This window comes from Clytia hemisphaerica, unplaced genomic scaffold (assembly GCF_902728285.1).
Source record: "Clytia hemisphaerica strain Z4C2 unplaced genomic scaffold, Clytia hemisphaerica genome assembly, whole genome shotgun sequence".
NCBI lineage: Eukaryota > Metazoa > Cnidaria > Hydrozoa > Leptothecata > Clytiidae > Clytia > Clytia hemisphaerica.
In genome coordinates, this window is record NW_027104101.1 from 256,200 (window position 1) to 267,103 (window position 10,904).

At 33.2% G+C, this 10,904-nt stretch overlaps 3 protein-coding genes across 3 annotated transcripts; 1 reads left to right on the top strand and 2 right to left on the bottom strand.

Moving 5' to 3' along the window:
• Positions 1–333: 333 nt before the first annotated feature.
• LOC136812949 (uncharacterized) lies at positions 334–1,101 on the top strand. Its single transcript, XM_067069456.1, has one exon. It carries the CDS (start codon positions 334–336, stop codon positions 1,099–1,101), a length of 768 nt encoding a protein of 255 aa, XP_066925557.1.
• An 880-nt stretch (positions 1,102–1,981) lies between these two features.
• On the bottom strand, positions 1,982–7,096 carry LOC136812901 (uncharacterized). Its single transcript, XM_067069423.1, has 4 exons — positions 6,880–7,096; positions 6,425–6,653; positions 4,666–4,837; positions 1,982–2,583 (listed from the first exon to the last, which is right to left on the bottom strand). The coding sequence occupies exons 1-4, from the start codon at positions 6,967–6,969 to the stop codon at positions 2,463–2,465; spliced, it is 612 nt and encodes a 203-aa protein (XP_066925524.1). The 5' UTR covers positions 6,970–7,096; the 3' UTR covers positions 1,982–2,462.
• A 405-nt stretch (positions 7,097–7,501) lies between these two features.
• Positions 7,502–10,380, bottom strand: LOC136812902 (uncharacterized; the record flags this gene model as incomplete). Its single annotated transcript, XM_067069425.1, is given in 7 exon segments — positions 7,502–7,631; positions 7,927–7,993; positions 8,182–8,364; positions 8,491–8,577; positions 9,629–9,813; positions 10,033–10,173; positions 10,318–10,380. Coding segments are annotated over 7 exon segments (736 nt in total), but the record flags the coding sequence as incomplete, so codon positions are not given.
• Positions 10,381–10,904: the final 524 nt, after the last annotated feature.

Here is a 10,904-nt window from a genome sequence, read left to right on the forward strand (position 1 = left end):
CGGCACCATTTGTTCAATCAAATGGAACTCATTGAATACTTTTGAAGGACCATATTCACGTGCACTGTTGACCAAATTGTTCCCTTGAGAGAGCATGGCAGAATATAATTTGTCAGAGAATCCTTTGTTCCTCCGAATCAGTTCTGAATTATCAATTAGGAACCTATTCCAAGATCAGAGGGGGGTAAACCCATTGATTTTAGGTAGTTTTCGCAAATCTATAATGATGTTTATGTAGATAACCAAGCAAACGAACTTACAAAACCACAATTGAAATTGCAAGTCAAAACCAAACGCTCCAAACAAAAACTCGAAATCCTCAAAGAAAAACCCATGCACGGCCAATTCTTCATCACGCTAGACCAACCCCACATCGACAAAGACGCTTCATTGTCATGGCTAAGATCCTCCACATTGAAAAGAACTACCGAATCAACCATCTGCGCAATCCAAGAAAATGCAATAACCACCAAATACACCCAAAAACATATCTTCAAAACCACCAATGACGACACCTGTAGAGCCTGTAAGACCAAACCCGAAACCATCCACCATATCATCTCAGGATGCCCAGTCCTTGCACCAACCAAATATACCCAACGCCATGACAATGTGTGCCGATACATACACCTCCTCCTTGCAGAAAAACACGCCATGATCCAACCTAACTCTTCCAAATGGTACCAATATGACCCTGAACCGCTACTCGAAAATGACGATGTAAAGATCCTATGGAACTTTCCTGTCCAAACGGACAGAAGAGTCGCGCACAACAAACCCGATATCATCGTCATCAACAAACGAACACGAGAGGTACAGATCATAGACATTGCCGTGCCACTCGATTGTAACATCGCACGGAAACGAAACGAGAAAGTGACAAAATATGTTGATTTGTCTATTGAAATAAAACAACTGTGGGGCATGACAAAAGTAAAAACGATACCCATCGTTATTGGGGCAATGGGATCAATCCATGAAAAATTTGAAAAACTGATTAATGATAAAATGGACTTGAAAGTCAATGTCAATGAAATGCAAAAGATAGTTCTCTTGGGAACATCACATATTTCTAGATATTTTTTCTCGGCCGACTTTTAGTTACACGACTATTAGCTTTTTACAAGCCCTAAACTTTAGCTTCTTTACTTAAAATTAAACTACTTTATATAGACACAATCTAATTCTAAGTTTTTTCAACTACGTATATCTTTAAGTCCTCTATACCAGAAATCCTTGACGAGACATCTTTGAAAGCGGAAAAATTTTTCAAACATGCAGATGAACAAACATTTTCTTTGCACAAATTTGAAAAATTTATCGGTGAGTAAAGGAATATCTCTTAACACTTAAGTAAGATAAACCTATATCACTACCTTTAGGGCTTAAGCGGTCTCAATACCATGTTTATAAAATATTTTTAACATTTTTAACTTTATTTTGATTTTCATGGATTGATAATTTCAGATCCACTCAGATTCTCACATCCTAAATCTAGCCTGAACGATGATAATACAAAAAAAATTTCTCTTGTTATACCTAAGTTTTATCGAATCAAACCGGATTCTATTTGCTAAGGCTCACCTAAATTACTTTGGTTTTCCATGAGACGCCTTGGAAAGCGACAAATTTTTCAGAAATGCAAAATGAAAGTTTTGCAAGACTTTGAAAAATTTCTCGGTAAGTAAAGGTGTATCTCTCTTATTAAGATATTTACAAAATTGTTTACTAAGATATTCCATCGAGACTTAATATTAAATTTTTCTTATTTTTTAGTTCTTGTTCTAATATTATAATAGAAAAAGTGTACCTAATCTATCTTCGATAGAAGGAAAACTTTTATAAATAGTGCATTATCGAAACATTATCAAAATATATCTCAAATAATAATAATAGAAGTGCAGTGTCAGCAAAAAAAACACTTTCGATTTCAAAGGGAAAGAAAAATAAACAAAATGGTGTGTTGTCTTGCTATTATATTTCAGCTATTTGACAAATTGCAGTGAATCGTGTATAGACACTTACTGTATTTGCTTTTTTATTTTATGTCAAAGTTTTACAAATAGATAAATAAAAACAGTACAAGCTTGAAAAATTGTGAAAATTCTCATATGCAAAGATGTCTGTGGGTGGAGAATTTACCACACTGAATTTTTCGGATTTATATGGCAACGATGATGAGGGAGCTATTCAGAATGGCGACCTATTCCGTCGCATGCAAGCATTTGCACGCACTGTCAATAATGACAATGTAAACAGTAACAATGACAGGTACGATTCAATAAATTTTAAAATATTTTCTTTGTTTTTAACTTTTTTACATGAAATTAAATTGCCTTATGTCAACTGACAGAAGAAACATTTTTGGAACGCTTATTAGCTATTAGGGGTAGGAGAATCAAAATAACTTGGGTGCCATTTTTTTTGCTATCAAATACCCCCCACTAAAATATATACAAAATCTAGTCAGTTTCAGAGTTTTCACTATCTTCCCCATTTCTGTTTTCTTCTTCATCACTTTCACTAAGTTCATCGGCAAAGGATTGGCCAACTTGAGGTGGAGGTACATCTACTGTTGTTGATCTGTGAATTATAAATGAATTTGTTATACAGTTTATCCTGTTTGAATTTTATAATAGGGTGGCAGATGCCCTTAACAACAGCATTGGGGTATTTGTTGACAAAAACGTGAATTTGGAAATTCAAAGTGCCCTGAATGACAAAAGTCCCGAGAAAAAAGTGGCATGTAAATGCAAAGGCATGTGTATCAGAAAGTGTGAGTGCATGTCAAAGAAACAAAAGTGCAACGAATCATGTGGCTGCAAAAAAAATAAGTGCAAAAATCAACTTGAAGAGGTATGAAGCCGCATTTTTAGAATCAGTTCAGATCAGTTATCACATTTGTCAAAAATTTGGATTGTTGAAATACATCTCATTGTTTCAAAATCGTGTGGAAAAATGAAAGAAAGATGGAAATTATGTAATTTCTGCTGAATAGAATTTTTTATAGTGAAAAGTAACAGGAAATCAAAACTTTATTTCCCAAATATTTATCTTTTTCAGGATGCGGTGAATTTGGTGGAACTTGACATTCCGATCACTGAAAATGAATCAAATTCTGAAACGGTTTGTAAAACATGAATTAAGACTTATTTTGCAAGGATGCTGTATTTTTAAAATTTGTCAAAAATTTATAAGTGAGCAAAAGATTATATTTAGCAGATTTTCTCTAAATTCATCAAGATTAGTTCCTGCCAAAGTAAGTTCCTTTAAGGTGTCACAAAAACTTTCACCTTAATTTTTAGGAACAAAAAAATGGTGATAGTGATGACAATGAAGATAATGACGGCAATGATGACGAGTCTCGCATCTTATGTTTTTGTAAGGGGGCTTGCATCAGATGTCCATGCGCAAATGCAAATCTGAAATGCCTACCAGATATATGTCGCTGTTCAACCTCAAAATGTAAAAACTTGTCAGAGTCTACTGAGGTAAATTTTCTCTAGTTTTAGACTGGTGATATTTGACTCATAACAGCCTTCAAAAGGGTCCTCTAGGATCTGATAAACCAAGAACTATAACATTATCCTTACAACATGACTGAAAGTTCAATCTGAAACAGTATCTTAGAAAATTAAAAAGCTTCAAATTTTGGGGTCTAATCTCAAGATATATGAAAAAATACTATGCGAATACCTTATGAATTTATTCTAAATAGCAAAACAGAAGAAAGACAAAGAAAAAGAAAATAACACCACAAGATTTGGCAACATTACAGGAAGAGAGAAAAGCAAAAGCAGAAAAAGAATGTGAGGTATAAATAATTCTTGAATTCGGTTAGATTATATTCCTGCATGTCAGAATAACTTCAATTTCTCTCTTGGGAAATCCCGTCTCATGCAAATTTCTTTGCAATCATCAGTTTTAAACTGACAATTGTTAAGTTTTTTGAATGAGATTTTAAGAGAGAAATATACCAGCTCTTTTTTAATATATTAGGAATACTGTCAAGACAAGTCAGTTGAAGAGTTGATAACTTTGGTAAAAAAGCTTAGCTTAGCGTCACCAAGTGCATGGTCGAGCGTTAAAACAGAAAGACAAAATGTATCAAAAATTTCAGAAACAGAATGTAGTTGGTGCAATTGTGGTTTATGTGAAAGAATGCCGACCGAGAAAGAAAATTTATGCTGTAAAAATGCAGAAAGAAATCACGAGCATCCAGAGTTTGATCGTCTGATCCTAGATGATAGTGTACTTGAGGTGGCAATGAGGAACAACAGTGATCTTTGGATGTACCCCTTTGATGCAGCCCAAAATGCATGTTGGAGGTCTACAGCTTATCGCCAATATATAATGTGGCGTTGGGGGAAACTTGGCAAGGGCAATAAAAAAGTTATACCTGCATGTATAGTAAAAATAATCAGAGAACGCTACCCTGACCCAAGTGGTAACTATTCAGGTTTTTTAGATGCAGATTATTATGACATGTAACCTAGTTTTCAATTGTTCTCTTAAAAATATCATTGTTGTAGCTATAAATTTTTCTTATTTGATCTTTTTATATTTTTCCTATTTTTTATATTGCAATTTTTGAATAGAGTCAGTCAATTGACAACAATCCAACATTTTTTGTTTGACTCGTCGAAAAAATGTAAAAATACTTACTGTTTAACATCAAACTGCAATTTAGCTCTTGCAGTATGCCTCTCTATCAATACTTCTGTTGACGGCCTTGGTTTACTGGCAATGTTCTTAGCCAACATACAAGTTTCTGTTCTAGGCTTAAGCTTTAGGTTTGGTTTGAGGTGTCTTCTCCACATTGTCTTAGCTATCATTTCTAAGATAAGAAATAACATTTCATTATACACTGTTTGTGATTTTATTTATTTTGCATTCTATATATGATATACATATACCATGCACAAAAAGTAGATAATCTGTTGTTTAGTTTTTATTTAGAAGGTAATATATGATACATTTGTTGTGTTTGTTGTGAAAAGTGAAAACATTTGATTTTAGTATTTTCATTTTTTTACACCAGCTTTTTTTAGATTTTCTCAAATTGCTATTTTAAAGGTAGTAATTGTGTTTACTTTAAAGCGTCAACCCTCTTAACATTTTTTTGGGGGGGGTACACCGAAACAATTGCAAACAAGAACTCAGAGCTAAAATTCAGCCAAATATTTTGGGGGTTAAGGGGGGTTAAGGGGGATGGAGTTTCAATAACAAAGCGTCTATCATCTTGAATAAACCATTTTAGTCAAATACAACCAATATAAGTTATGTTTGAAATACCTCTAGTTCGCCTCTATTTCTTTTCCAAGACCATTCCGAAAACCGTTAACCCTATTTTTATCAGGGGGTGTTTTCCACCAGACTGGCACTATTTTGCTAATAGCTCACTGAAATTTTTTTTTCACACTCTGAAAGTTTTTGACTTTTAATATAATCCTATTAGCAGCATGTATACCAAATTTTACAATTCTACACCGACCAGATCAGGTTTTATGACTTTTTTGTGCAAGCATATCATAAAATCCAGCTAAAACCCTGTAAAATCCCAAAATCTTAAATTTAGCATAACTTTTGATCTAGGCATCCAAGTGACTTCAAATTTAGACAGGTTTTAGGTATCAATAATAAATTTTAAAAAATATTTAAAAATTTTTCAAAAACTGCTGACGTCATCAAAAATGACGTCATTGTTTTTTTTGAAAAATTTACTCATTTTCTGCTGGATTTAAAACGTCAATTTTACCAGTATGTTAAAAACCGGCGAATATGTTAAAGATATTTATTTTGGCTTTTTGAAATTCAAAGCAGAATTGAAAAATCTCCATTCGTTCAACTTTAATTGCTATTTTATTGAATAGTATTTTTTCATTGGTCAGCGATAAGTGTGAAAGTTTGTGATGACGTCATCACCTTTATGATGACGTCATCAACCCAAATTTTTTTCTATGAAATCCTTTTATGGTAGAGAACATTTCTGCCAAATTTCAAGTCCATATCTTTTCTAGATCAAAAGTTATGCAAGGCTGGTGGAAAACACCCCCCTTGAGAATACAAAATCCGAAAAAGCCTGATAATAATAGGGTTAAGGTTTCAAGAATGACAAAAGAATAGAAATGTGAGTTTTGCATAGATGTATTTTTATTTTTAAATGCAACTATTTTCATAGTATTTTCATAGTTCTTGTGTTTTATTACTGGTTGTCACACTTACAGTAAAAGTAACAATCAGAATTTGATATTTGTTTTGTTCAAATTTATTATACTTGGGAGTTATTTTTGTTCATTTAGCAAAAATATAACATAGAGGTGACCTCAATTTAAACCTTTCTACAGTTCACTACTTCCACTTTCAATTAACGAGTTTGATACTACTTTGTTGGAGATTTTAAGCTACTTTAAACTTTACTTGCCTGGTATGTAAGAATATGTCTTTGGGACAGGAACTGGAACCACATACCACTGTTTTGAGCGTTTACCAAAACTGCTGGAGAAGACCGGTGTTCCATCCTTGCGTTTAAGTTGGGGCCTGTTGAGATGTCGATTGTGGTCCAACACAGTAAGTTGTCCCCGAGAAATATATGACTCGTTTTTGTATCCAATCCTCTTCGGTGTATACACCAACTTAAGGTTATGGTAATTCTAAATGTAAAGTATAACGAGTCTTATTCGTACGAATATTTTCAATTTTAACTGCAAGTGATAATTTTGAATGTGACACAAAATTAAGGAATATTGTGTCATAGGTAAAAACAAACACTTAGTCTTTTTCCCAAAATTGTGTTAACTGCATCTGCAACTATAATATTTCATTATATATTATTTTCAGATATTAAATAAATAAAAAATGAAATTCAACTTGACTTACCTCCAAAGTACCAGTATGTCGATTTCGTACATAATAGTTCATGCTTTTGAGCCATTTTGCCCCAAAGAGCTTTTTGCGTAATGCTTTCATGGCTTCACTGGAGGGATCCAACCACTGCTTCCCATCTTCCAGTTCAACCTCTCCATAATCACAGTTCTGGTGGTCATTACAAATATGATGGAGAGCCTGGAGCCAGAGTGATTTCAATTTCAGCTCATTTCCTTGACAAACCGATCTGCTTGAATTATAACTTAAAAGGTTAAAAAGTAATGCTGAGATTTTGAACAGTAGGTGTCTCATTGTGCATTTACCTCTCCAATTTTCTTAGAAATTTTTGTTGCCTTGTGCCACACATCAAGCGATTGAAGAAGTGCTAACAATCTTGGGTCTTTTTCTATGATGTAAGAAATTGAGGTATCTTTCTATTTGATAAATAAAAAATCATGAAAAAGCTTGTAAAAAATGAAACAAATCAATAATCTTGAACTTAATTGTAGGGGTGGAATAAAATGCTATAAGGGTGATTGTTTTCCAAAGATGCAAAATGATCCCCTTCAATTAAGCACAAAAGAGTATTCTCTAGTTTAGGTGAAACCTTTCATTTCAAATAAATTTTAATTACTGAATAATGATTTGATAGTAGAATGGTCATCCGTCACCACTTCGGTCAACAACTTTCCAAGAAGATTTTTCAGTTCAACGATACCTTTCATGAACAAATGTGCTTCTAAATTTGTAGATTTTAAATTGACCTGCGAAAATTGATTGTTGATATTGTTATTATTATCGCCACATTAAAGCAGTTTCATTGTTATGTTGAAAAGTAAGGCACAAAGGAACAAAACAAATCAGTGTGGAATCTAGAGTAATGTTGGAACCACTGTGCATTACTTTTACCTGAGTCTTCTCTAACAAACTTAAAATTATATTTTTACACATCACATCACAGTACAGCAGAGGTGAAAATTTGTATTTTTGTTATAAATTCTGGGGTTACAAATAAGGTAAGACTTGGTTTTTTATCACCAGTTTATATCTATTACATACCTCTCTTTTGTCACCAAAATATGCACCAAGTATCTACCAGATACAGTATCACAAAAGCTGTAAGTACCTAATTGAAAAACAAATGAAGATAGATACATTTTGATAAATTGAAGTTAACATACAATGCATTTTGTATATAACCTGCAGAAAATCTTTTTTGTTAGCTGGGGCCCAATACAGTAATGGGCGTAATAATACGAAGTGGAATTTGTTGTTCCTATTCTTGTTGAATGACAAAAATTGACTTGTAATAACCTTTTGTAGCGGAATATCCAGGAAAGTCCATTTGACAATCACCACCTACAACAGTATCAGTTCCTATATCCTTGATTTCTTTGATAGTACCTGATATTTCTTCGTCATATTCTTGCTGAATTGTCGGAACAACAAAGGACTGGAGGCCAGAATAGTAAGAGGTGGAGCTTGTTGTTCCAATTCCTGTATTAAATATAATGTAATATTAAAATATAATATAATGTAATGGAATATAGTATGTGGCATACTTTATAATAATTTAGCTAGTTAATATTCATTTCTATTGGTTTTCAAAGCTTAATCACATACCTATAAAGTTCAGAGCTTTGGTAAATGGAGTCCGTTGACATCCACTCATCACAATTGCAGAATCAGCAACGTAATTGAATCCCAGCCCTAAAGTATAAAAGAAAATTCCAATTACATTTAATCATATTTATTCTGAAGAGAACCCTCACACCCCACGGATTGAGAACTCAATCTTCTCCAACCGAGCACCAAAGTCTGATTCCCGGACAATTCCCCCCTGGTGAATCCCCCCCCCGGTGAATTCCCACCCAGTGAATTCCCCCCTGGAAAATTCCCACCCGGTGAATTCCCCCTGGTGAACTAAAAAACCATGTAATTTGAAATAAGCGATTTTACTATTTATCTTATAAAAATCTGTGTAGACGACTATCATGTAAAAATCTTTCAGTTCTTTTCTCAGAATCAAAAAAAATTGGCGTTGTGATTCTTAAAACTTGTAAAAATCCTTGACCCTAAAATTGGAGGTTTGCTTCGATTGAAAGTTTTAAATTAGTCTCTCTAAGGGTCGGAAAATTCAGGATTTTCAGGGAATTTTTTGATTTACAGAGAAAAAATTGTAATAAAGTCTCAAAAATCGAAAAAAAAATTTCAAAAAGTCTCTAAGGGTCGGTTTTCGGAGGTCCCGTTCGCGCATACCTCTCATTCGCCAACCCTAGTACCCCCCGGGGTTACAGTCCATGATTTCGAAACTTAAAAACACATATGAAAATATATGGGTGGGAATTCACCAGGGGGGAATTGCCCGGACACCCAAAGTCTGATCTACGCGTTTATCAGATGGCCCCATTTACACCAAGCTATTTTCAAGTTGAAATCGCATAAATTGAGGTATTTGTCCAAGTTGACGTCAAATAATTTTGCATAAAAACACTTTTTGAGAAGGGTCCAGACCGAAACATGTTGGAAAATATCAAAATATAATAGCCGCTTTCTTTTTCACTGTTCAACACAGAAGATAGGTCCACATCAGTTTTTACTGCCAATATATGTCGAATTAAATATAAATTAAAATAATAATTAAAAATTAATATTAATAATAATAATAAATGAAATAGCAGTTATTTTTAGAATTTATTTTCTAGTTATTACTTTTGTAAAATTGAGGAAACAAAAAGACACGATGTGACTTTAATTTCACCTCCAGCATAAAATCGACCAGAATACCATACATCAGTGTGGCCTTTCTTACAGCTCCACTTTAATTTCAAGCAATAACCAACTTTAGAGTGTTCGACAGAAATCTTCTCTTCACAACCTGGAAATCTACATTTGTCGCCAAGCAGAATTCGCAATTGATGGATAGAGGCAAAACCTTTGGCATCTCTAAATTCAAAACGGATAACGTGAGACATAACGATTTATAAAAATTATCATGATTTTTGTTCATGAAAACACCAACAATGAGCATTGAAAAAAAAAGTGAATGAATTTCAAATTTTTTGGCAAATCTTACCTTTTCCTAAATTCAGGACAGAAACTTGTTAGCTATCATGAAATTAAATAATTTAAATTGGAATTGAAAGAAGATAAAATTAAATTAACCTAATAATCGAAAGTTCTTCTTCTAGCGACGTGTACTTCTTGTGTTGCCAAGGAAGATTCCTTGATGGTTCTATTTGATCTTTCTCCCTCAATGAGTCTTGGATAACATGTTCTTCTTGTTCCGTGAGAGTGATATCTGCCCTGTAAAAGAATCCCCACAAGCCTTTCTTAAGTTTACAATTTCAGTATAAAAATTATGATTAGGTTTTTATAATATTTTTTCCAACTTATGAATAATAAAATATCTTGTGGTATGGTATAAACGACAATCAAGTTGTTCATTACCTGATAAATTCTTCAGGTGGTTCGGGATCTTCAGAAGTAGCATGACTACCTTTCTTTGAAAACCTAAATAAAAAATTACAATTTAATTTCAAAAGCCTATAACAGCCATAAAATTTCATGCTTCAGTAGATATTATTTTTTCAAGCTTTTAGTCATGCACGATTCACATAAATTGTTTCCTGCTGTCTAAAACAATTTAATCATTGAAAGTAACCAGCCAACTAAAGACTTCTTTATTGAGGATAATTTCATATTGTAGAAATAAAGAATATCATTTTGCAGGAATTGGTGTAGAGACTTGATTGTCTGTGGTAGAAGGTCCAACGTGGGAACTGGGAATTTTTTGAAAAAGGTTATTTCAGTTTCAAAGAAATGTCAATTGCAAATCAAAAATGAACAAGCGATACTTTTATGGACCTACCTCGTTATCAAACTAATCAGTGAACATTGAAACAATGAAACACATAAGACATAACTGGTCAAAATACAAAAAGATAAAGAAAATGAAAGCATATCTATTGAGAGAAACTATCAACACTATTGAAAAAGATTTTTGAAAAAGTTTACAGAAAACTCAAATCATTACC